Below are 26,334 nucleotides of genomic sequence, written 5' to 3'. Positions count from 1 at the left end.
AAAGCTCTCCATTCCCACCAACATTGACCATTTAGTTGGCAGAACCATGAATTTTCTTCCTACTCCAAACTGAGTCCACCCCCTAGAGCAGCAAAACCACTAATTTTCCTAGCCAGCTCCATGCTGGGAAAACTAGCATTATCACCAACTGATTGTGCTTTGGGCAGTGGGAATCAAAGGGAAGGGGATTGCGGGAGCCCAGGCTGGAAGGTGGTTTTTATGTGAACCCCTAGAGAAGTTTTAAGAATATGTGCTGCTCAGTTTGTTTAGTTTACATTGTCATGAAGTCATTGTTTTTGACAGTTTTGCCTGATTTTAAATATGTTCTTTGTGGCAAGAAATTGCCTACTTTTTCATACTGTGAGCACAAGAATTTCCCTTTTTCTTCACTGTTGAACTTCAGAGGATGCGTAAGGTTCACATCAAATAGAGACAAAAGTGGGAATAGGATACCAATGTCCAGCCTCCATCCCAAACCTGTTGTGTTAGAATCTCGTGTGAAGGACCTTGGCTCAGGTGATTGTGATGGGCAATTACTGTTGAGAACCAAGGTCTAGAACATGGTCTGGAAATGCGAGCTTTTTCTGTAAAGGGTCACATAGGAAGTGTTTTCGGTCTCATGTGTCCATAGGGTCTCTTTTTCACAGTTCTTTAGCTCTACTGTTGCAGGGTGAAATCAACCATAGATGACTGAAGTAGTCCGTGTGTCAGTGACTTTTTTATAAAAACAGGCAGTGACTGAATTTTCCTGAGGGTCTTAATTTGCTGACCCCTGGCCTAGGAGCATTCTCCAAAGTTACTTCACTTCATATGTCTATATTCATGTTAATTTAAGGTAGTGAAAATGTTTCTTAGTAAAACCTAGCTAATATGTTTGTCATTGATGTTTTTAAAGGATTAGTCCTTGATTTCCTTCAGTAAGGTGGTTTTTGTTATATTGTTATTTTGTTTTTGGTACTAGGGATTGAGCCTGGGGCACTCTACCAACTGATTTATATCCCCAGTACCCCCTCTTTTTAAAAAAAATTTGAGGTGGGTCTTGCTAAGTTTCTGAGACTGGCCTCAAACTTAACATCCTCCTACCTCCTACCTCAGCCTCCTGAGCACTGAGCCTGGCCAGTAAAATGTTTTAATTGATCCATACTTTTCTGTCTTTTCCTTTGTTACTCAAATATGTGAGAAAATGTACCATCTACACACAGTCTGGTTGAGAGGTGTGATTGTGTTGGCTTAATGAAATCTTTGCATTGACTTGTGTTTATGGCACCATTAACAAAGATGCATGAATTAGATCTGGGGCAGACAGGATGTGTACGAAAAGTGGAGTTCAGTAATCAGGAATATAAAGAGGCCTGGCAGTGCTTGTTTTACTGCTACCAGATCAGTGTCAAAACTCCAGTCTCCAAGTTGAGCTTTCCTGGCTTCAGGGAGAGCACACAATTGTAAGTATTGTATGAAATTGATCTAACAACTTATTTTCACTCCCCCCAACTTGAACAATTGTTTAAGAATAGGTCTCTATAGCACAGCAATACCTGGCAGTCTTTCTGCAATCATAGAAAATACACTTGAGTAATTGCTTTTATTTTGTGGTGCTGCAGACTGAACCCAGGTTCTTGCACATGCTAGACAGGCACCCTTCCACGTATCTATAGCCCTGTTTGGAAAGAACCTCTCCCCCCACTTTGAAAAAACATTGTCTGCTCAAATAGACCTTGTAGATGAGCTAAATAATTTCTTTTGATTCCAAAATCTGTGCCTTACTGGAAATCAATGACTATGAATCATTTAAACTAAAATGTGTAATTATAAAACCCTATAAGTTCCTCTTAGAGAATGAGATGTTGAGTCATGATTCTCTTGTCCCACCTCTGCTTAATTATTCAGCTTTTTTAGTTGGGGAATCATTCTCTGCCATCTCCCTTTTCAATTTTAATAGGAAACCTCCATTTTGGAAGAATACAGTATCAATTGGACTCAGAAGCTGGGAGCTGGAATCAGTGGTCCAGTTAGGTAAGAAACCCGTGTGAGAATTGTGACAAATGTTGTTCTGAGCAGGACCATTTGAAATATGTCTTAAATTAGAAGTATCAGGTGTGCCAGATTTGAGCGATGACCTTTATTTTACAAGTAGAGGATTTTTTGGTGCTGAGATGTGTTCTCAGGCATGCTAAGCACATGCTCTACCACTGACCTCACTCCCAGCTTCTACTTGAGGTTTTCTCTTTTTTTCAGGGTCCAGGATTGAACCTAGGGCCTTGGGCATGCTAGGCAAGCACCCTACCACTGAGCTAAACCCCCAACTCCTTGATGTTAGGTTTTTCCCTCATGCATCTAGAAATAGAACAGACTTGTAAATTAATATGCACTGTAATGTAGATGATCGCTGGTTGTTTTTTTTTTTCCCCCTCTCCAAATCTAGAGTCTGTGTGAAGAAATCTACGCAAGAACGGTTTGCACTGAAAATTCTTCTTGATCGTCCAAAAGCTCGAAATGAGGTATGGTTTTATATTGCCTTGACTTGCCTTGAAGTGCCTAAGAATTGTTCTTTTACAATCAAGGCAGCGTCCTGGAGAGAATACAGAGATACAAGAAGCATTTTATGTCCATACTTACCTTCTGCCCTATTCCTGTTATCATAAAGTTACACTAGATCTGTCCACTTGGAGGCTGTTAATAGAGTCTTTTTTCTTCTAATCACCCTGCCATATTCAATTTACTTCAGTTTTTGCTTATTGAAAATGGTGCTTGAAGGATGGTGATAAAATAGGATGAGGAAGGACCAGGTGAATGTTATATAGAAAAGTGATGCTGCAGGAGGACCCTGAAGCTGTTCCCAGTTTTTGTAAAGACACATTGGTTTTAAATTATCTGAATGCAATGATAATGTGCTATTAACATGTGCAGTGAAGGATTTACTCTTTGCTTAGAGAGATAGGAGTGTTTTCTGGAATGAGTTATTTGCCAAATTTTTCATTTGCTAATAGGATGGTAGAAAGTAAGTCTGTTAGTGAGATTTTACTTATGGAAAGAACATTAAGGAGATAATCTGTGAAAACACTAGTTTTTTACATCATTCTAGGTGATAAGCCTTTTTATTAAAATAGGCTTATCCCTTACACCCAGTGTGGTCAGTTTTTGGTGGGAAGTTTGGAGAGAAATTGTTGGCATCCCTTTGCACAGAAACATTTCCTCTGTTCTCTTTAAGGTACGCCTGCACATGATGTGTGCCATACACCCAAATATAGTTCAGATTATTGAAGTGTTTGCTAACAGTGTACAGTTTCCTCATGAGTCCTGTCCCAGGTAAGACAACACAGGATCATCATCACATGTCCATATGTAGGCCAAGGTGTAGCAGAGTCTTCCATTCTTTTATGCATTCTTCCCCCTCCTTTGGTCCTTTTCTTCCCCACCCCCTTTGAATTTTGGGAAAATATCAAACATTTGCAATAGCAGACAGAATTATAATGGATGCCCAAGTAGTCATCCCTTAGCCTGAATAATGATCGTCTCAGAGGCAGTCTTGTTGCATCTACTGCCTACTCTTAACAGCCCCCCTGATTATTTCAGTTTCTTTCTTTTTTTTTTAAAGAAAGCATTTAATGTGGAATTTCTACAGATTGTATTTTTAATCAGTGAAAGAGCCCTAAATGTTGTTCTAGGCAAAGTCATAGACATTGATATAGCAAAAAGCCCTGTTGCTTAGTAGGACTTTCCCTTGAGGGAGAAATAAACAGGATTCCTTTAGCTGCCAAATGTTTGGCAAAACATATTGTGTGACATTCTGAGTCTCTTGGGAATTCATTGGGAAAACCTATACGTAAATCCATCCTCATAACAATATGGTAGGCACCCAGGAGAGGCATCCGTGGAACATTCTGAACTCTATAAAAGGAGGGGAGCTGTCTCGGAGGCTGTGTGAGGTGAAGGCCAGGGCTTGAAAGGAGGGTAGGCATTTTACAGGTGGAGAATGAAGACGAAGTTTTAAAAACAAATGGAAAATCAAGTGGTTATTTTTCACAACTGTGCTCTGTTGGTGAAAGCATTTGGATGGAAGCTGGAAGCATTTATATCAAAGGATGGTAACAAAAATTCATGGTTTTGGTTTTTTTTTTGTGTGTTTTTTTTTGTTTTCTTTTTTTTTTTTTTTTTTTTTTTGGTTTTTGGTTTTTATTATTTTTTATACCTAAGAATTTTTGCTCTTATTTAGTAGTTGTGTTACCCTGGACTTAGGAAGTGGTTATACACTTTGTAGATGAGATCCCTTTAGGTCAGTTTTTTATGTTTCAAGGGTATTTTTCTTTGTTTTTTGTGTTTTTGTTTTTTTTGTTTTTTGTTTTTGTTTTTGTTTTGTTTTTGTTTTTTTTTTTTAACTTAACAAAATCAAATGCTTTCAAACAGGGCTCGACTCTTAATTGTAATGGAGATGATGGAAGGGGGAGAGCTATTTCACAGAATCAGCCAGCACCGGCACTTTACAGAGAAGCAAGCCAGCCAAGTAACAAAGCAGGCAAGTTAACCCCGGGTACCAATCAAACTGCCAACAAAGTTGGTTAACAAGCACAATTCATCAGGGCAAATAAAAGAAAGCTTAAAGAAAAGCTCTATTTGACTTCACATTGCCTGCTTTGTTATGTAATCAGAAAGAATATCTTAACAGGAGAAATGTGACCCCTTTTATTCTTTGGGGGGAGGACTGGATTCTTAATTGTTGTCAGTGTTTCCCTGAGGCCTTTTGTAAGATTTAAGTAAACTCTGAAAGGAAGATAATTTACCTCCTTTATCTGCTTTCAGTATCATTGGCTATGTAGCTTCCAAACACTATTATTGGACTTTGAGTTCAAATGCTGTTGATACCACCTGAAGATCGGATGGTAAAAATCAGTTCTAAGTGGTACAGAAAATGCTTCCTGCACTTGAGTCAGCTTCCTCCCATTTCTGCAAATTTTAATAGTGTTCTAAGATCTTTGTAATTCTGGGTCATTCTTAGTTATTTTCTTTATCTTGACATCACATTTTATTACTATAGAAATTACGTCACAAACAATACTAGAAATCTAACTGGTACTCACCTCTTCTGGAGGTGAAAAGCTTAAAGCTCAAGGTCTATCTTCAGACAGGCAAGCAGGGCAAAGCAAAGCAGGAAGCACAGTCTAATTAGGCTTTAATGAAAGTGCTTCCAAATTTTCTATGAGCATTTTGTAAGCATTTTTGGAACTGATATTTGGATTGCTGAAGATTCTACATAGAATTGAAGAACAATAGAATCTATTCTTTGTTCTTAAAATTACAACTTTTATTTTTCAATATTAGGACTAAAGGATGATCTCTGAAAGTCTTCTGTAAAACAAAAGCCCCTCAAGTTCACACAAACAGACAACATTTTCAACAAGTAAGATAAGCAATTTGGAACATCAGTTGAAAAAAACGGCCAGCTGGTTTGAAGGCAGAGCTTGCCATTCAGCTCCTTAGTGTGCAGCTCTCCCAAGCTGGGTCCTGCTGCTGCCCTGCTAGGGAAACCCGTGCCTGCTGAAGATTGCCCAGCTCAGTGTTTCTTTTGTAGTGCCTGTTACACCTCAGATGAATAAAAATGGGAACATTTCATTTTTTTCATTTCTTACAGGATGTAACCATCAGTTTATTCTGACAAAGAATTGTTTTACTGGCATGTTTTTCTTTTGGTCTAGCAAAATACAGGTTGCAGTTAAACTAAGCTTAATTCATTTCTGTTTCTTGGTACCCCAAGCCTTTCTTAATTTCTGCTTTGAAATGGAAACTGACCACAGTTTTAATTGACTTTAATGAAGGATTGTTTTTAAACACTCTCTTTCTCTACACCAGGGACATTAAAGATTGTTCTTTTCTAAGAGGCGGCTGCTGCACTGTGTCCTTTTTCAGATAGCTCTGGCTCTACAGCACTGTCACTTGTTAAATATTGCGCACAGAGACCTCAAACCTGAAAATCTGCTTTTCAAGGATAACTCTTTGGTGAGAAAACTTGCTTTTCTGCATTTTAGTGCTTCTACTCTTAACATAACTCAGGAGTGGGTATGTCTGTGTTTGGGGTGCTCCTAATCCATGGCAAAGAGGCTTTAGGACAAAGTGCCTCTGACAGTTATCTCTTCCTCTTGTTCTGTTGGAGGAGGAAGGTAGAGAGCAATTGTGCCATACCGCTGGCATGAGTAATTTTGGATGATACCAATATGTGTTTGTGGGACTTATGGTTTTGTATATTATTTAGAGGGTCTTTGGGAAGGGGCAGAGGTTTGTATGCTATTATCTATAACCCTGAAAATTTCAACAGTTTCATTTGTTGTTAACTCTGATAAGGTGTGTGTTTCCCTTCAGTCCTGCCCCTTTGTCCCCTACACCATATACCATACATGAGTTGCTCTGGCTGTCATAGAGCATAGGGCCGATGTTCAGAGTGAAGTAGCATCCTGGACTGATGACAGGTGGTGGGCTCACAGAGCGAGGGGGCAGTAGGCTAAGCCCTGGGTTTTAGAGCTGCCTTTCCAAGTTATAAAGCAGGCTAACTAGGTGAGTAGGAAGAAATTCCTTTTTTCTGTATTACTAAGAATAATCCCTGAATATGAATCATTGTCTCCAGAACTGGATACATGTTATATACTGGCTTAGGTCTCATCCAGAAACCTGTGAGGGCTCAGGGTAACATGTCTGGACCTGAATTTTCCTCTTTTCTTTCTTTTTTTAGGATCAAACCCCCTCATACGTGTCAGGCAAGCTCTATCACTGAGCTACAGCCCCAGCCCTGAATTTTCCTTTAATGTTTACAGAGAACTGTGGAGCAGTGATACCCATTTTTTTAAATTTCAGGATGCTCCAGTGAAACTGTGTGATTTTGGATTTGCTAAAATTGACCAAGGTGACTTGATGACACCCCAGTTCACCCCTTATTACGTAGCACCTCAGGTAAGCATGTGCTCTTCCTTCCCTATGATGTATTACTAAGCTGCCTATAGACTTATGTCCCTCCTGTTCTACAGCACAAGTAGGCATGTGCTGCAGACCTCAGCTTCAGACACCTACAGATGGCTTTGCTTGGTTTAGATACTTCATTCTTTTAAAATTAACTTTTACTGAGATTGATTTAGAGGTATGATCTGTATACAATAAAATACTGTGGTCCCCATTATCTCTGGGGAATATATTCCAGAACCTCCAGTGGATGCCTGAAATCACAGACAGGACCCAAGCCCTATATATACTATGTTTTTTCCTGTACACACACACACACACACACACACACACACACACACACACACACACACACACACCTCTTTGATAAACATTCACCTTTTCACTTAAAGGAAGCACTTTATGGCTTCTCTTTGACATATCTGAATTGCCAGCATCACTACTCTTACCCTTGGTGGCTGTTATTATGTAAAATAAGGGTTACTTGAACACAAGCACAGTACTGAAATAGTTGGTCTAGTAACCAAGCTAGCTACTAAGTTTCTCTAACAGGTGAATGGATAGTAGGTAGGTGTGGATGTGCTGGACAAAGGAATGATTCATGTTGCAGGCAGGATCAAGCAGGATGGCCCAAGACAGAGCAAGATTTCATCACATTTCAGAACTGTGCACAATTTAAAATTCATGAATTATTTCTGGAATTTCCCATTTAATATTTTTGGACTGCGGTTAACCTCAGGTAACTGACATTGCAGAAAACGAAAACACAGATATAAGGAAGACTACTGTACTCTTACTTTAGGTATAGTTTGATGAATTTTGACAAATACATATTCCATTTGACCACCACCACAACGAAGATTTCCATGTAACACTTTTCTGTCACTTCACAAATTACTTTGTGCCCCTGTGCACTGAATGCCCTGCATTAACCTTGGCCCCAGGTAACCACTGTTCTGCTTTCTGTCATCTGTTATGCCTGTTGTCGTATTTCATAAAAATAGAATCATGGACTTTTCATGGTTGACTTTTTTTGCTTGGCATGTTTTGGAGATTGATTTGTCTTGCTCTCCATATCAGTGGTTAGTTTCTTTTTTATTGTAAGTTCATGGTAGGGCTAGGCTACATTTGTTTTTGTATGCAGGGATTGATGGCCATTTTGGATGTTTCCTGTTTTGGGCTATTATGAATAAAGCTGCTAGGAACATTCATTTGCAGGTTTGGGGAGCCACAGTTTTCTACCCTAAATGAGTATTTTTAACAGTTTTTCAGTACTGAGGATTGGACCTAGGGCCTTACACATGCTAGGCAGGAGCTCTACCACTGAGCGACATCCTCAGCCCTTTATACTTTTTAATTTTGAAACAGAATCTTTCTAAGTAGCCCAGGCTGGACTCAAGCTTGCTCCTATTTCAGCCTCCTGAGTAGCTGTGATTACAGGCATCTGCCACCACACCTGGATTTTGGGGAGCTACTTTGACTATGATTTATCCATGTCGTTGTATCACTAATTCATTTCTTTTTATTGTTGAGAAGATTGATTGTTATATGGTATTACCATGATTGGTTTATCCATTCATCTATTGATGGACATTTTTTTCCCATTTTCAAATGGGAAACAAAAAAGGCTGTTATAATGTGTATAGTTTTCTTTCTTTTTCTCTTGAGCAAATCCATAGAAGTGGAATGGCAAGATCATGTAGTAGGTGTATGGTTAACTTGTTTAGAAACTACCAAATTGACCAGGCATCATGGCACACATCTGTAATCCCAGCTGCTCAGGAGGTTGAAGTAGGAGGATGGCAAGTTGGAGGCCAGCCTGGGCAACTGTCTCAAAATAAAAATGTCAAAAGGTTGGGGATGTAGTTCAGTGGTAGCATACTTACTTAGCATGCTCAAGTCCCTGGATTCAAGCTCCAGTAATCCAAAAAAAAAAAAAAAACTAAATTGTTTTTCAAAGTGACTATCATTTTACATTTCCACCATCAATATGAAAGTTTTAGGTCTTCTGTATTCTCACCAGCATTAGTAATGGTGATTCTTTTTAATTTTAGCTATTTTGGTGGATATGTAGTATTATTTTGTGTGGTTTTAATTTACATTTCTCTAATAACTAAGGATGTTGAGCATCTTTTCTTATGCTTTTTTTTTTCCTTCTCTATATTTGTTTCCTGAAGTATGTTTTCAATTATTTTCTTTTTTTTTTTTTTCTGTGGTGCTGGGGATTAGAATCCAGGGTCTTATGCATGCAAGGCATGCATTTTACCAACTGAGCATATCCCCAGTCCTTTTTTCCCATTTTTTAAGTTGAGATTTTTGTTTTCTTCTTGTTTAATTTCAGTTATTTATATATGTTGGACATAAGTCCTTCATTAGATATATGCTTTGCAAAGGCTTCCTTCCAGTCTGTGGCTTATCTTTTCATTTTTTAGCAGTCTTTTGCAGAGCAGATTTAATTCGTTGAAGACCAATTTATTTGAATTTTTTAATGTCATATGTTTTTGGTTTCCTATATAAAAACATTGTTTAACTCAAGATCACAAAATTTTTTTCCTATATTTTCCTCTAGAAGTTTTATATAGTTTTAGGTTTTACATTTAGATATATGATCCATTTGAGTTAATTTTTACATAATGTATAAGGCTCAAATCCAAGTTCACATTTTAACATTCATTTGTTGCAAAGGTTGTCTTTGCTGTATTGTTTTTTTAGTCTGTCAAAATCAATTGAACAAGCCGGGTGTGCCACCACACACATGCCTATACAGTGACTCAGGATGATGAGGCTGGAGGATTGAAAGTTTGAGACCAGCCTCAGCAGCTTAGTGAGACAATGTCTCAAAATTTTAAAAAGGGCTGGGTCTGTAGCTTAGTAGCACACCTCACACCATCACCCCCCCCCTCCCAGTTTAATCTCCAGTACTGCCCCCATCCCCAAATAGGTTGAACAGTTGAACACGAATGTGTGGGTCTATCGGGTTTGTTCCTGGATTCCCCATTGATCTCATTATCTGTCTTTACTCCAGTATTGCAATGTCTTGATTACTATAGATATATAATAATCCTTGAAATCAGGTAGTCTTAGTGCACTTCTTTTTCAGAGTTGTTTTGGCTGTTCCGATTTGTTTATATTTCCATATGAACTTTAGAATTCACTGTTAATTTCTATTTAAAAAGTCTGCTGGGACTTTCGGGTTGTTTTAAAGTGACAGTTTGGGAGCACTGACCTCTTCATATTAAACCTTTCATCCTTGAGTAGACTGTATCACTTCATTTGTAGGGTTTTTTTGGCTGGGGGAGGTATGGGGTAGTGAACTCAGGGACACATGACTGCTGAGCCACGTCACCATCCCTGTGCCTCCTGAGCTGCTGGGATTACAGTGTTGTACCCTGTGACATCACTTGTTTTTGTCTTTTCATTTCTTTCAGAAATATTTGTGTAGTTTTCAGTACAGTTTTTTTTTTTTTTCTTCTCCCTGTACTGGGAATTGAACCCAGGGCCTTCCACGTGTTAGGCAAGAGCTCCTAGGATGGCACTACATTCCTAGCCCTTTTGATTTTATTTTGTGGCAGGATCTTGCTAAGTTGCCCAGGTTGGCCTTGAACTTGTGATTCTCCTGCCTCAGCCTCCTAGGTTGCTGGGATTACATGTGTATGCCACCATGCTTGGCTTTTCCCATCTTTTGATTGTTTTTTTTTTTTTTTTTTTCTTTCTTTCTTTAGTTATAGATGGACACAATACCTTTATTTTATTTGTTTGTTTATTTGGTGCTGAGGATTGAACCCAGTACCTCACATGTGCTAGGCAAGTGCTCTGCCACTGAGCTACAACCCCAGGCCCTGATTGCTTTATTCTTAATGTTTAATTTTTTTTTCTTTTAATATTTTTAAGTTATAGGTGGACATACTGCCTTTATTTTTATGTGGTACTGAGGATCAAACCCAGGGCATGTGAGGTGTGCTAGGCAAGTGCTCTGCCACTGAGCTACAGCCCTAGCCACATTTAATGTTTTTATACAGTTATAAATAATTTCTTTTCAGGTTTAATTCATTCATTTTTTTTCTGTGCACTGACCACAGGTAGACACTGGATCCTCTGCACAGAGATTCTAGTGTAAGTCTTTACAAAATGGTCAGTGAATTCCTATTAGGTGAGAGAGCTGTAGGTCTTGGAGAGAGCATTGAAAGTGACCTTGTCAGAGTTGCCTTGAGTTGGTAATGCAGCCCTTGGTCAAGATGTAGTACTTGCCAGCATCTGCCACTAGCAGCAGTTAAGCAGACACAGGGGCTGAGATAGTGCCAGAGGGTCTGGTGTGGGGATAAAACACACTAGCACAGAGCCTTCGCCTCCAGTCACTTTTCAAAGAACAATGTGGGTTTGCCAGTCTGGTCCCTCTTACCCTGTAGCCTGTTACATGAAACAGTGGGGAGCCCATCCAGGATGATAGCCCCACAGATGGCAGGGCTCTCTCTTTGGAGTACTTAACACAAAAACTGGTGTGACTGGTACAGTCCCTGATGGTGACAAGTGCCTTGACTTTCTGCTTTCTGTGGGTCAGCTTTTCTATAGGCATGGGGACATCCCAGAAAAAAGTCAACCTGAGACTCCTTGATAGACAGAAAGAAGAGAAAATTTCTTCTAAGATTAGGGACTTGATCTTACGTCCTTGATCTGCATGATGGATTACTGATTGTAAAAAGAAAACTGGTTTGTGAAAATGCTGCATTGATGCTGAGTAATTCTGCAGTTGTCGACTGGCAGTCCCTCTTCAGCCTTCCAGGAGTCTGTCTCAAGCGGCAGGACATTGGTCGTGTGGTTTCAGTATATTTCCCTTTGGTCTGACTTGACAGGTACTGGAGGCACAGAGAAGGCATCAGAAGGAGAAGTCGGGCATCATACCTACCTCGCCAGTACCCTACACGTACAACAAGGTAGGAGGAGATGCTCGTCTTCACCCTGTGGCAGAGCCCCCTCTCTTTGGGGAATGTGGCCATCCCAGTCACACTCCTTCTCATTCCAGCCCCGAAGATGGGAAGCGGCCGGAAATGCAGAAAACAAGTTGGAATTTAAGTTTTTGGCTAAAGAATATGAAATCAAATTTTTACTCATTTAACTTTTTGTTGTTGTTGTAACAGGGATCTAAAATGTGTATTTATTCAGCAGTCCTTTTATTTGGTCAGTGTCTTTTTTTGCTGAGGCTGGCTTTGAACTCACAATCCTCCTGTCTCAGCCTCCCAAGTGGTCAGTGCCTTTTTAAAAAAAATTTTTTATTTGTTCTAATTAGTTAAATATGACAGTAGAATGCATTTTGACACATCACACAATACTTTTCATTCTTCTGGTTGTACATGATGTAGAGTTACACAGGTCACGTAATCATGTGTGCACATAGGGTAATAATGTCAGGTTCATTCTGTTCTCCTTCCTATCTCCTCGTTTAGCTTTTGCAGTAGGACCCAAGGGCCATGGTCACCTGTCAGGTTATTTATTTGGCTGGCTGTATAGCCCACTAATAACTTTGAAAGGATGTGGTTCCTTGCTTTTTTTGAAATTGGAAGTCATCCTGAGGTACCAACGCTAGAGACTCTGTGGTCGTTCGTGGTAAACAGTCTTTCTTACCTCATAAGACATACCCAGTCAGCACAGGGTCCTGTGTACACAGGCGTTCCTGATGCTACTTGGCGCTATCACAGTTCCTCCTCGGTAGCCCCCATATCTAGCATCTCTAGTCTAAAGAGCTTTGGCACCTCTGGAAACGGGTCCTGAAATTGCTGAGTAGGTCAGAAAAAATGATGCTACTTGGGAACTTAAGGCCAGACATGGAGACAGAAGGAGCTGAGGTTGGCAAGAAGGCTGGGAGGCCTGCTATGGCTCCACCACTCTTGAGTGGCATGACACTAGTTAGGTCATTTCGTTTCTTTTTTTTTTTTTTTTTTTTTTTCATTTTTAAATTTTGTTTTTAGTTGTAGATGGACACAATACCTGTATTTTATTTATTTTTATGTGGTGCTGAGGATCACACCCAGTGCCTCACACGTGCTAGGCAAGCACTCCACTCCTGAGCCACAGCCCTAGATTCATTCTTGACTCTGCAGTATCAGTTACCTCATCTATAAAGTTGGGGGTTTAAACTTGGTCATTTGAAAGATTTCTTTTCACTTCTGTTGTTAAGTAATAATCCACAGCATACGTCGTGACGTCCACAAACACCCGCTAGTGTGGGGCCACAGGGGCAGAGGTGTCTGAGCTAAACTCATCTTCCAGCTTCTCTCTGAGCAGCACCCAGCTGTGGTGTGACGGGGAGTACCGTCTCCAGGGGTAGGTTCCCAGGGTCACCCTGCTCAGGTAGACACCTCTTCCGTCCCACAATTCAAGAAACCTCTGCAGACAGAGCTTCATTTAACTAAAGTCGGAATTCTTTCTCTGTTAGTAATGTAGTGATTCTATGCCATGTGGCACCTTACTTCCTGCAGACGTGGTACTTGGCGATGTTCTTTTGTTTCGTCATACCTTTCCCCAGAATTGGGAAAGGTCTTGCAAATGGGCTGAGTCTTTTGTGGCCAAAGGAATTCTTTTAGACCTCCTGTTCTTTCTTCGAGTGCCCTTCCCTGAGCTGTGTGGAACTGTATTAGCTTTTTTGTGCAGTGTTGTGGGGGCAGCCCGTATATCTTAGCTGGTTTTTTTTTTTTGGGTACCCTCAACCCTGCCTATGGTGACAAAAAACTTGATTCATAGCTAGTGGTTTATATCTATTACTTTTCTGACTGGGGGTATAGTATCCTACATATATTTAAGGATCAGGGCCTAGAGGTCACCCGCGCCGGTGTTTCCCCACGTGTGTTGTGAACCTGCGGGCATCAAGTTATGAAGAGATGGGGGCCCGGGTGACCCGCGCGATCAGGAATTTCAACCTAGAGAACCGAGCAGAACGGGAAGTCAGCAAGCTGAAACCCTCTACGGCTCCCAGGCACCCTTCCACTAAGAGCCTCCTGCGAGAGCAGATGAGCTACAACTCAGAAATTAAGGGAGAAATTGCTAGAAAAGATGACAGGCTGCTGTCGTTACTGAAAGAAGTGTATGTTGATTCCACAGATCCCGTGTCTTCCCTGCGGGTGAAAACTGCTGAAACACAGCAAGAATCAAAGGAGTTCAGATTGCCAAAAGGCCATCACTTTGATACATTGAATGTTAAGAACATTCCCAAAGGCAAAATATCTGTTGTAGAAGCATTAACACTTCTGAATAATCATAAACTTCATCCAGAAACATGGACCGCTGAGAAAATAGCTCAAGAATACCAGTTAGAACTGAAAGATGTAAATTCCCTTCTCAAGTATTTTGTTACTTTTGAAGTCAGAACTTTCCCTCCTAAAGACAAGAAAGCAATGCATTCAAAATGAAGAAAATCATGAAATGAATTTTCCTATGTGTACTTCCCATTCTCAGGTCCTGTTTATTTCCTCATTTTTAGCATATAAAATTATATAAATTACTGAGTATTTAATGCTCCCTGCTTTGAGAGCATACTATTTATTGATCTTGCCTTTCCAGATTGGTTATAGAATTTATTTTATTTTATTTTTTAAATTAATTTGGTTTAGGCATAGTTCCCATGTGTGTATGTCAGCATGACTAATCAGCACATCTATACTTTACTGTAAATGAAAAAGATACTGTGTTATTTTAGGCACATGATATCAGCTTTTAAATTGGTCTTTTGACCTGAATCCCACATTTAAAATTAAGAAGTTTCACCTTCTAATTTAAGTGGTTTGTTCATTCTGTAAGGGATATTGGAAGTAAGAGGCTTCTTGACTCCTCTAAGACTGACATTTTCTTTTGGGAAAGAGTAGAATAATTATATTTCCCAAATAAAGACAGGCAGGAGACTGGGTATGAAATCAGTGAAAAATATATTTTTATTACTACTCTGGTGAATAAGAATTGACAAGGATTTCTTTCTTTTTTTTTTTTTTTGAAGCAGTTATAAGTCTTCAAAGTTATAAGAAATAATTAGTGATGTTTATAAAATATTAGCAATCTGCTTTAGGTAGAAATAGGTTCTGTTAAGCAAATGTGTAATCATTTCTCTCAATGAATCTACAAAAGGAATTTATTGATTGGAAGGTAAATGTTGATACTCAGCCAAAACCTGAGCCAAGTTTTGTTCTATTAAAAAGTCATGCAAAAGAAAGAAATAGGTAAGGCCAGAAGCTGTCAGAGGGTCAGTCAGCTTTGGGAACTATTGCAAAAAAACAAACTTTTCTCTTGATTTAATTTAGAAATACAAGAAACTTTTAAACAGTTAAATCAAAGAACCAGGGTAAGGGCAATTTGGTGATCAAATTTTATATATATTCCAGCTTTAAGGCTCCTTGAAAGAAGAAAGAAAAATAGCAAGTGGAAGCATAAAATGTGATCACTGGAAGGGAGCTGGGAAATTGCTGCCTCATTAATGTAATAAACTGAAGAGAACAGCAAATGTCTATACTAGGATATGAAGTGAGATTTTGTAATTTTAGCTAAGCCTAATAGATTATCACCTGTAAGAGCTTGGGTAGATTGTATAACCTCTTGAGATTGAATTTCTACTATAAAATGAGTATAATGCTGCCTTAAATCTCAGGCTTACTGTGAAGATGAATGAAATAGTAAAGGACTACAAAGGACCAAGCAAATAGGAATGATTTTTTTTTTTTCAGTTGAGAACATACATGACATAGATATTTGTAGTTTATGACAGCAGACTTGGAATTTAGGTTTTCAAAATCATAGTGTATTTTTTCCTGTTAGGCTAAAAGTTTATTTCAAAAAGGGCAGTAGGAGGGCATAGTGGGAACTGGTTTGTCAGTGTGCATCCAAGGAAGGAAGGCATCAGTACTTCCCAGAGATTCCCATGAAAATGGTATGGAAGATACTGAGGAATTCAGCATGATGAGAGAATGAGACATCTGTAATAATGCTGAAACAGAAAATGGGCAGAGATAGGCAACTTGTAAACTTGTTTCCAAATGCTATACCATGTGAATAAACTATACCTATATTATTGTGTTCAACATGGTGTTTTTAAAGAAAATATGAAAGAATTCTAACCAATAAAAATTATTTATTTTAAAACTCCTTTTAATCAGTCAAAATTATTTTCTTTTCTGTAAAGATCAACACTTGAATCACTGTTATTGCTATTTTTTGAGCCATCTTTTGTGTTCAAAACTGTATTGTGTGGTTAGGCATCTGTAAATATGGGTTCTCATATAGTGTTATGTGGTAAAATAAAAGTACTTCCCATATCAAAAAAAAAAAAAAAAAAAAAAAGGATCAGCAGTGAGAATAAAAGTGACTATCGGACTCCAGACTAACCTTGTGTGAAGAGAAAGGTTAATTCTCCTAATATGTTCTGAAACTGTTCAGTCTCTGTTAAATGATTCTTGAAAGTATCAGTCTGTGTATGTCAGCGTTATTCCCAATCTTGTCCTGGAGGCCTTATTTTGGGTCTGTCTGTGCTGTGAGTGATCATTTTCTTTCTTGCTTTCAGAGCTGTGACTTATGGTCCCTGGGGGTGATTATCTACGTGATGCTCTGCGGATACCCTCCTTTTTACTCCAAACACCACAGCCGGACTATACCAAAGGACATGCGGAAAAAGATCATGACTGGCAGTTTTGAGTTCCCAGAAGAAGAGTGGAGCCAGATCTCAGAGATGGCCAAAGACGTTGTGAGGAAGTAAGCCCCTAGGCTGCTGGGAGGGTGGTACCCGAGGACATGCTAGGTAGAGAAAAGAGTAGGCTCCTTCCTGTTTTAACATCACAGACGTCTTATCCCTGACACCTGAGGTGAGAGTTCTTAGCACCTGCACCTCAGTGAAAATGGAGCTTTGTTCCCTCCTATCGCATCCAGGACTGTGAACCCAGGTTCCTCTGTCATCAGTCTCTGACTGACTTGGACGTAAATGGCAGACTTTCTGATGTGCCCTTCTTGCATGTAGGCCAGGCACTGGGACTGACCCAGTGCTAAGAGTTGAGCTGGGGCGCTCAGAAGACCATAACGTGTGGCTTTTCATTCGTGGGGTGTTGAAGTTCACTTTCCGGCCTTCCCACTACCAGTTGACTGACATATAATAAACTGGGAGGATTTGGTAAGAATTAGGGCCAGTGAGTGGATGGCAGAGTGTTGACACTCAGCGACCTGTGGTAGCAGGAGAATTGAAGGAAGCAGATCTAAATTTGAGGTATGTTTGCTGGAAGCTTGGCTGCCTGTGGCGTCGGGTATTGGCTGCTGTTCTGGCGTTCGCACTGCTCGGTCTCCATTGAGCAGTCTCTCGCCCGCAGATCTCAGTTTCTTCCTCTGTGATGGGATGAAGGGACGCGTTAAAGGGGCAGGACTCGGAAAACTGTCTCCCGACAGTGCAGCCTTTTCTCTGTGGTGATTACTCCTTTTCAGAAATTAACTTGTGCCAGGTACGGTGGCACATACCTGTGATCCCATCACTTGGGAGGCTGGGGCAGGAGGATTGCAAGTTCAGGGCCAGCCTTGGCAATCTAGCAAGACCTGTCTCAAGAAATAATGAAAAACAAAAGGGCTAGGGGTACAGCTCAGTGGTAAAGCACCCCTGGGTTAAATCCCCAATATGGGGGTAAGAAGTAAGCTTGCCCTGTTGGTTAGGGAGTCAGTCTGTGTGTTATAAAGAGGTGCTATTTTCTACACTATGCAAGTAGACATTTTTAGGAGGGAAGGGGCAATGTGTGAGTCTCCATCTCTTCCTCAGTATCCCATCAGTGGTTCTTTGCCACCTTTCTAGATAAACACTTTCTTCTGGCCTTGGGATTCTTTTCTAAATAATCCTTTTTTAAGATGTTTGAAGTTGTTTGTTGAGAATGATCCAGAAGAAGGTTGCAAAGAATCTGAAAGGGCAATTAGGTGTGTTTGTCCTGACTGACTTTTAGAGTAGGAGGATGTGCAGTTGGAAGGAGGCCGTGCTACAGAGTGCCCGGGAGCAGCTGACGTGAGCTAGGAACTGTGTCGCATGAGTGAGAAGGAGGTAGAAGTGAGGTCAAAGAGCACATGGTACAGAAGTGATACCTTAGGCCTAGAGGGAAATGTCACCATGTCACCACTTCTCAGAGACTCAATTTTTAGCTTTTTTTTTCCTGGTACTGAGGATCGAACTCAGAGGCACTTAACCATTAAGCCATATGCCCAGCCCTTTTTTATATTAGAGACAGGGTCTCACCAAGTTGCTGAGGCTGGTTTTGAACTCCCGATCCTTATTTCTCAGCCTCCTGACCCATTGGGATTACAGGCACGCCACTGGGCCTGGCAGTTTTTAGCTTTTGAGTGTCTCTGGAGTAAAGGTAGGCTCATGTCTGTCACGTGATGGCATCTAAGAGTTTTATCATGGGTAGCAACCTGCTTTTTCAGAACTGCATGGCCCCTCAACTAATTTTGTAGCCACTAGCAGCTGAAAGATTACTTCTGTTTCCTTCTAAGTTAGAATCCATTGTCCTGGAAACTTCAGTATGGGGATTCAAGGTCTCAGGAAGCCACGCAGGATTACTTTATTGAACCCTAGGACACAGTCCAAAGTATCACTGGATTAAGCTTTTTTACCATTTTTTTTCTCACTCTTTCCAGTACAGAAAGGACCACCTCAAGGAACCGTTCCCCCACAAGTGGTTGGGGACTAGAATCTCACTCCTTTCCTTCAGGTAGAAGACCCAGGCCTGCAGGACTGGGTAGAAAATCAGAAGAAGCCAGATCTTTTCGAGCCAGACTTCAGACCTGCAGGCTTCCTGTACTTCCTTTTGGGGCATGTGTACATGGCAGCCCTGTTGGTGTTTTCTCCACAGGCTCTTGAAGGTCAAACCAGAAGAAAGGCTCACCATTGAGGGAGTATTGGACCATCCCTGGCTCAACTCGACTGAGGCCCTGGATAACGTGCTACCTTCTGCTCAACTGATGATGGACAAGGTTCTGAATGATGTGTATTTTGTTGGCTGAGAAGGCTATGTTGAGATGGAAAGCTGGGGCTTGACCCAGCGAGGGGTTAAAGGGAAAACAATGGCAAGCATGTCTTTTCAGAGGAATGTCTCTAGTTTCCTGAAAATCAGGATGTGAAATAAAGAATTTTTTTTCTATAAAACACCAGTCCAAGGCCTGGTAAATGTGCACTAAGGGAATGTTCAAAGGAACGCCCTCCATGTGCTGTGGGTTTTGGGGGCACACAGCAGTATGAGATACCTGTTCCCAAGGGGTAGAAGAGCCTGGTTGGGAGGCATGGCCTGGGCTCATGGAACGTGGCACATTCAGGCCATCGGAACTCTGCCCGTTCAGCCTCTGTGAGTGCTGTGGGAATTCAGAACAAGAGACCATCTCCATGAGCCATGAGAAGGCAGGACGCTCGCACTGATTGCCGCCTCCCGTGGCACCTCTGAGCTCTTTCACAGCTTCAGGCACGAGATGCCCTTGGAGTTTTTAGTAGACAGAGTAAGTGTCATGTGTAGTGAACAACGTGAACAAAAGGTTAGAGACCAGAATGTGTCCGTGGGAAAAGCGACCTGGCTTCAGTAGTGGGAGGTCAGTGAGGTGGGTGTCACAGGGCCGTGCTGCGCATGAAGACAGAGGGGTCTAGTTCTTGTCAGGTTGAAGCTGAGAGGCCACGGTGCATTTGTTTTTGCAGGGGGCATACTGGAGAGTGAACCAAGGGGTGCTTTACCTCTGAGCCACAACCCCAGTCCTTTATTAAAAATATTTTTATTTAGAGACAGGTTCTTGCCAAGTTAATTAGGGCCTCACTAAGTTGCTGAGGCTGGCTTTGAACTCACAATTCTCCTGCCTTAAACTCCCGAGCCACTGGGATTACAGGTGTGTGTGCCCAGCCATGGTGGATTTTTGAAGAGCTTCGCCACTGGGAATGTACAGGTGGTCAGTCCAACTTGCAGACATGCTAAACTTTGATTTCTGCAGTGATGTAGAAGCTGACGGGGTGGCTCAATGTTGGTAAAGAAAAATTTCTAGTTTTTGCTGACTCAGTAGATACCAGGACACATGGCAGGCCATGCTATTGACAGAAAGAAATGAGGAGGGAGGCTGCTTTGGCGAGGTGGAATTTCTTAGACTTTAGATATTATTTGAGGTGACAGGGACATTCAAATGAATGAGATGTATAGTATGGGACAAGAACATGACTGAGCAGCTGGCCAAAGCAGTGACACAGACTTCAGAATTACCAGCCTCAAAGGGATAGAGTTGAAGTTTGAAAAAGAATAAGTAAATGGGGAAAAGAATGCTAAGTTTTGTTGGAGCATGGGAGAAAAAGGAGAGCTGGAAAGAAGAGAGTTTTGTGGCATCTCTGATTTATGGGTGGTTGTCTTCCAGGCTTACCTATAGCCACTTGTCCAGTAATGGCTTGGTCAGTCCAAAGTCCAAAAGAATTACTTACATCCTGTTGTCAGCCACGTGGAGGTTATAGTTTCAGTACAACACTCCTCAAGATCTTGGAAATGAGAAGAGAAAATTGCCTTCTGGAGTTACTTAAAAATCACTACACAAAAGCAGCCAAGTCTGGATATACAGAATTTTCTTAATGAGAAAGAGAAGTTCCCAGACCTAGAAGATGACATTGCAATGTAACTGAGTTTTCCCATTTCTAAAGCAACTGTGTGGTCAGGAAGGGAGTTGGTCAGCTCTGGATGTGTGAGTGTTGAAGAGCATCGCCTCCTCCCTACGTAGGACCCTGAGCTCATGACCTGGAGCTAGTTCCATCACTTTGGTTGGCTCGTTTCAGGTAGCTGAAAGGGTGTAGGAGACTGGAGCCAGGGCTGGCCATGAGTGTGTGATGCCCGTAAATAAGCTTAGAGTGTTCCCTTAAATAAGCTTAAAGTTGTACTGCCTGCTCACCAAGGAGCTACTTTTTAAAGTTGTTCAATTTTTTTTTTTTTTTTTTCTTAGAATCAGACAATACAGCTGGGAGTAGTGCCGTATACCTGTAATTGTAGCTACTTGGGAGGCTAAGGCAAGAGGATGGCAAGTTCAAAGCCAGCCTGGGCAACTTAGCAAAACTCTGTCTCAAAATAAAATTTAAAAGGGCTGTTCACATACTTCAGTAGTGGGGTGTTCCCCTAGCATGTATGAGCCCCAGGACTGGGGCTGGGCTGTGGCTCAGTGGCAGAGCACTTGCCTAGCATGTGTGAGGCCCTGGGTTTGATCCTCAGCACCACATAAAAATGAACAAATAAAATAGAGGCATTCTGTCTGTCTACAATTACAAAATAAAATAAAATAAAATAAATGAAATAAAAATCTTCAGAACTGGGGAAGGGCGAAAAAAAAAAACACACCATACTCTGTGACTGTTTCTTCTCATTATAAACCAACTGATGGGCTTATCCATTGGGATGTGGCCTTAGTTGGTGAGGGTCTGCCCTTATGGTTGGCCGTGCCCAGGGTGCTGAGCCAGCAGGACTGAGGTGACTGTTTGCGTGAGGCAGTGAATACAGGGCAGTGTGGGAGCCTCTGGGGCAGCAGCTGGCCAGCTTTTCTCCTGAGGTTATCAGTGCCTCCTTCGCATTTGCTTGTGTCTGTAGCTGTGAACGTGAGCCTCGTATTTCTTACTAGTATTTCAGTTCCCACTGCCAGGAAAGAAGGGCTAGCTGTCATATGGCCTTTGGCCTGCTGTTCCCTGGGCCCTACCGATCTAGGGGAAGAGTCTTGCCTTGTCCAGATTCATACAGAACCAGTAGAAGAGTGCAGTTGCCTTCGACATACTTTGGGCTTCTCCTTCCTACTTTCTTAGATTGGCTTTTCAGGTTCCCAGCAATGACTGTGAAAAACTGATAATTGTTTTGTTTGCATTCAGGCGGTGGTTGCCGGAATCCAGCAGGCTCATGCCGAGCAACTGGCCAACATGAGAATCCAGGATCTGAAAGTCAGCCTCAAACCCCTGCACTCGGTGAACAACCCCATTCTAAGGAAGAGGAAGTTACTTGGGTAACTGAGCTTCTTTCTTTTGATTGTTCTTCCTGGCTGGTGTGGCTGAGCGCTGACAGCTTAGCCAGGGGTCTGCCCTTTCTCTGCCTTTTAAGAGGATAAGTTCTTTAAATGGTACCAGAGGTTGGACACACTCTCTGTGTGTCTGAGAAACCTGTTGGCTTGTGTTTGGAGTTGATGTCTGTCTAGAGCTGGGTTCTGAGGTTTCACCTTGTTTTCACCTCTCCCCCAAACCTTTCAAGCACCAAGCCCAAGGACGGCGTCTATGTCCATGGCCATGAGAATGGAGCTGAGGATTCAAATGTTGCCCTGGAAAAGCTTCGCGATGTGATTGCTCAGTGTATTCTCCCCCAGGCTGGTAAAGGTCACGCCATTTACTAATGCTCTCTGTACGTGTGTGTGCGTAGATATGTGCACATGGTGTATATGTTTGACAACAGTGTGTTTAATTTGGGATTATCTGTTTCATCTTTGTATTACAAGAAAATAAGTACATTGTATAGTCTGTGCCCACTAAAACAGTGAACAGTGGGAATTCAGAAATGTGGTAAGTTCAACCCTTCTTTTCATTTTCTGTGAGATTTTCTTGTTTAGGCTGAATTGTCAGCATTAGGTACAGCATGGAATTTTGTGTTATCTTAGTTTGACAACAAGGGCCCAGAGTAAAGATAATGGAGAATGAAAATACGGACAGGGGCAAGATTAGGTGTAGGTCTTGAGTACAGAGACTACCACCCTCGTTTTGAGGTAGTTCCTGCTGCTACTCTGGTCGTAGACAGAGTGACTTGCACATGGCCCCTGCATGGAAGAGCTTTCTTTCTGAATGTCTTTACTTCCCTCGGAGGGGTGTGATATGAAGCGTGTTCTCAGTTGATGAATGAGGTGCTTCACCCATTAGGCCAGAAGATGTTAAGGTGAACTATTTTCCTTGATTCCATGGAGAACCCACCTTCCAAAGCAAGGAATGGGCTTAAGAGAAAGAGGGCAGCCCACTCAGTCTTGTATTCCCTCCCACTGCCTCTGGGTTTAGGTTGACCAGGTATATTTGCTTAGTGACAGGTTTTGTCATAGCCTATTTCTCGTCCCCAAGTAGGACTCTGAAGCTGTCAGAGCATCTGTGTAAGAATGTCAGAAGAGTAAACTAGGAGTAAAGCCCTTCTCTGGTGATTTTGCACACATACTCCTCATTTCTTAACCAGTTGGACATCATGTCCTCCCAGCTCAGACACTAAAATCCCATAATGGTCAGGAGAAATGCAACTTCCTCTTCATCCTCACCAACAGGAGAGAACGAAGATGAGAAGCTGAATGAAGTGATGCAGGAAGCCTGGAAGTATAATCGGGAATGCAAGCTCCTGAGGGACACTCTGCAGAGCTTCAGCTGGAACGGTAGGAACCACAGCCACTCCTTTGCTCTGGACCGTACAGGAGGGATTGTTAGAACTTGGTGGGTGTCTTTGGGGCCCGAACTGGACCTGCTTCCTGTGAAGTGAAGCTGGAGAGTGACTGGAATTTTGAGGGAGCAGTGTTAGCTGTGAGGTTAAGTGCTCAGGTGTATCTGGTCCTTTGGCTTCTTTTCAAGAGTTCAGGTAAAGCAAATTCAGCACTAAGGAGTCCCTCTCATACACCACTTGGGGGAAAGAAGGAAAAAAAACAAAAACTAGATCTCAGAATTCCTCCCATGTCACCAGATCATGAAGGAGCAGCACTCATTGAAAGGGAAAAAAGAGGACAGAGTGCCAGGAAGTTCACCCTGAGCAGCTTAGAGAAGAGCATTTCACTGAAGAGTAGGACTTTGCCAAATTTGCTGGTTGAATTTTTTCCCCAGGCAAACAAGGTAGAGAGGGTCAATCCTTTTTTTTTTTTGGGGTTCCGGGGTTTGAACCCAGGGCCTTGTGCTTACAAGGCAAGCACTCTACCCACTGAGCTATCTCCCCAGTCCCTGGTAGTCACAATCCTGACTTCTAGCACCACGAGTTAATTTTGCCTAGTTTTATTGTAATCACAATCAAAGTCTGTGTTCTTCTGCAAGTGACTTCTTTAGGCAACATTATGGGTTCCAGTGCTGCCGTGCATAGCAGCAGATGATCCACTCCCATTCTGTCAGTATCCCGTTTGTCCATTCTGCTGTTGAACGGACATGTGGGTTGTTGCTAGGTTTTGGTAATTAAGGAAAGGGCTGTTGTGCACACCCTTGTGTGTGTCTTTGATGAACATTTTGTGAACTCATTTCTCTTAAATATTTAGGATTGGAATTGCGAGTTCATGAAGGTATTCATCTGTTCGGCGTTTAGTAGGCATGCCACATTTTGTGAATTGGTCATTTGAATTTATGAACTCCCGCTGTAGCGTTTGCTTTATCTCTGTATTCATGCGCAGTCTTGCCGTTGTCTCCCTCTTACGTCAGGCACTCTGGTTAGCACGTGATAGTGCTGCAGTGTGGTTTTACGTGGCATCACCCTGATGACAAATGAGGTCATGCACATTTCGAAAGTGCCTATTCACGTCCTTTGCTTATTTTTCTACCAAGTTGTAGCTTTTTAAATGTGTGTTGGAGTTCTTTATATATTCTGGATGTGAGTCTCTTGTCAGATATACATATGTTACAAAGATCTCTCATTTTGGTTTGATTTTTTTTTTTTTTTTAATCTCAATGTTCCTTTATGAATCAGCAATTGATACAGGTTTCTGTCATTTTCTAAACATAGCTGAACATGGGTTATATAGGCATGGAGCAGAGAACTATTTTATTGGGGACATAGAATAAAAGGAGGACAAGGAGAAACATGTTAGTTGTACCACCTTAAACCACTACAGAATTAGAATCTGGAATTCAGACAAGGAAGACTCAATCTTTAAATTCAGGCATGTGCATGACATGGGTGCCTACACTGAAAAGGTCATTACAAGATTTGAAAGAAAATCCAAGTGAGTGTCAGACAATGGATCAACAATTAGTATCTGCATGGTGTCTTCCAGGTTTTTTGTCCAGCTGTGGGCCATAGCACATACATATATTGGTAGCCTCCATAAAGCACATTATCCATCTTTATCTTTGAAAATTATTCCCATTGTAGAGATGAGAAAACACAGGTTTCTGGACATTAAATGGTAACACAGCAGCACACAGAGATCTACCCAGAGACAGAACTATATGAAATCCCTTCAAAGCTTCTCAAAGGCTGGTTAGTTCTTGATATGAGGATGTTGTTCTGAAGAAATATTATTTTCTTCCCATTTTCAAGAGAGTGCCAAATTATTTTGAGGAAATATATTCATTTTCCTACAGCCATGAGGAAGAGAGGTTTTCCTTATTCATCTTTCCATTTTCTGGTGCTCAAAAACCAGGCCTGCTCCCTGGGGATCTTCAGCACCCCCACAGCAGAGCAACCGGGGACTAGAGAGAGTGAGAGTGAATCCTAGTGCCGAATGACAGTTTGGTTTGATTTTGTATTGTAGTGAACTTTGGATTTTTATTGCCATATAATAGAACTGCTTAATGACCACCTGAAAAACAGGCGATCTGAACTGCTTTTTTGACTAGTGTTGGGGTAGTTCCTCCATCGGCAGGGTGCATTAGACACTGGTAAGGTCTGCCTTATTGGGTTCCTCTCAGAGAGTGTAGGAACTGACCTTATTCTTTCTTGGATTTCAGGTCGTGGATTCACAGATAAAGTAGATCGACTAAAACTGGCAGAAATTGTGAAGCAAGTGATAGAAGAGCAAACCACTTCCCATGAATCCCAATAATGACAGCTTCAACTTTTTTTTTTTAAGCAATTTGAAAAATTATTCTTTAATGTATAAAGAAATTTTTATGTAAATTAATAAATCATAATTTCATTTCCACGTTGCTTAAAGTTGCTATATAGATTTATGTACAGGATTTACTAATAGCATAGTTATTATTTGTTTTAGAAAAGCTCAGTTTCTAGAGACATACTATTATTTTAGGACATTTGGTCATCTGTTAAGGTGATAGACGGTATTCCCAAGCAGGACTGTCTGATTTCTAATAAAGGAATCGGAAGCCACCTGCAAGGGGAGCCAGAGGACCGACTGTGCTGACCTCTCCGCGCGTCAGCAGCTCTGCTCACGATGGTTCCCGGCTGCCTGGTGGGAATCACAGGATGCATGCAGGGTGCCTCCGTGGTGGAAGAGGCAGGGAACTGTGCTGTCGCTCCTCTCACTCCTAAGGCCCCAGAGAAAAGCGGCACTGGTCCCTTTTGTCGTGTTTGTTTAAAGGGTCTGGGTGCGGAGTTCGCTTTGGGGTTCGTTCTTTACAGGTGTGGCCACATCTTCTCTTAACCCTTCCCTGAAGTCCCACCTTGTCCTCTGGTTCCCTCCACGACCCTCACCACCTCCATCACTGCTTACTTCCTTTCCCTGTTCTTCTGGCCCCCATTT

The 26,334-nt window shown here is 41.5% G+C and overlaps 2 protein-coding genes across 6 annotated transcripts in view; both read left to right on the top strand.

Moving 5' to 3' along the window:
- MAPKAPK5 (MAPK activated protein kinase 5) overlaps positions 1 to 25,776 on the top strand; it is a 33,340-nt gene extending 7,564 nt beyond the window's left edge. The window contains exons 2-14 of one of the 5 annotated variants that reach the window (XM_079149590.1): positions 1,940 to 2,013; positions 2,423 to 2,498; positions 3,209 to 3,306; positions 4,405 to 4,513; positions 5,902 to 5,991; positions 6,841 to 6,936; positions 11,793 to 11,873; positions 16,478 to 16,665; positions 18,789 to 18,909; positions 21,797 to 21,927; positions 22,170 to 22,285; positions 23,212 to 23,316; positions 25,583 to 25,776. In XM_079149590.1, the coding sequence (XP_079005716.1) occupies positions 1,940 to 2,013; positions 2,423 to 2,498; positions 3,209 to 3,306; positions 4,405 to 4,513; positions 5,902 to 5,991; positions 6,841 to 6,936; positions 11,793 to 11,873; positions 16,478 to 16,665; positions 18,789 to 18,909; positions 21,797 to 21,927; positions 22,170 to 22,285; positions 23,212 to 23,316; positions 25,583 to 25,677 (1,380 nt within the window). In that variant the 3' untranslated portion in view covers positions 25,678 to 25,776. Of the gene's footprint in view, positions 1 to 1,939; positions 2,014 to 2,422; positions 2,499 to 3,208; positions 3,307 to 4,404; positions 4,514 to 5,901; positions 5,992 to 6,840; positions 6,937 to 11,792; positions 11,874 to 16,477; positions 16,666 to 18,788; positions 18,910 to 21,796; positions 21,928 to 22,169; positions 22,292 to 23,211; positions 23,317 to 25,582 lie in introns of all 5 variants that reach the window. The other 4 variants (XM_079149589.1, XM_079149593.1, XM_079149592.1 and 1 more) reach the window with 4 other exon arrangements.
- On the top strand, positions 13,753 to 15,140 carry LOC306667188 (NADH dehydrogenase [ubiquinone] 1 alpha subcomplex assembly factor 4-like). The gene has a single exon (XM_079149654.1). It carries the CDS (start codon positions 13,815 to 13,817, stop codon positions 14,340 to 14,342), a length of 528 nt encoding a protein of 175 aa, XP_079005780.1. The 5' UTR covers positions 13,753 to 13,814; the 3' UTR covers positions 14,343 to 15,140.
- Positions 25,777 to 26,334: the final 558 nt, after the last annotated feature.

This window comes from Sciurus vulgaris, assembly GCF_902686455.1.
Source record: "Sciurus vulgaris genome assembly, chromosome: 8".
Classification (NCBI taxonomy): Eukaryota; Metazoa; Chordata; class Mammalia; order Rodentia; family Sciuridae; genus Sciurus; species Sciurus vulgaris.
This window is presented reverse-complemented; position numbering and strand designations above follow the sequence as displayed.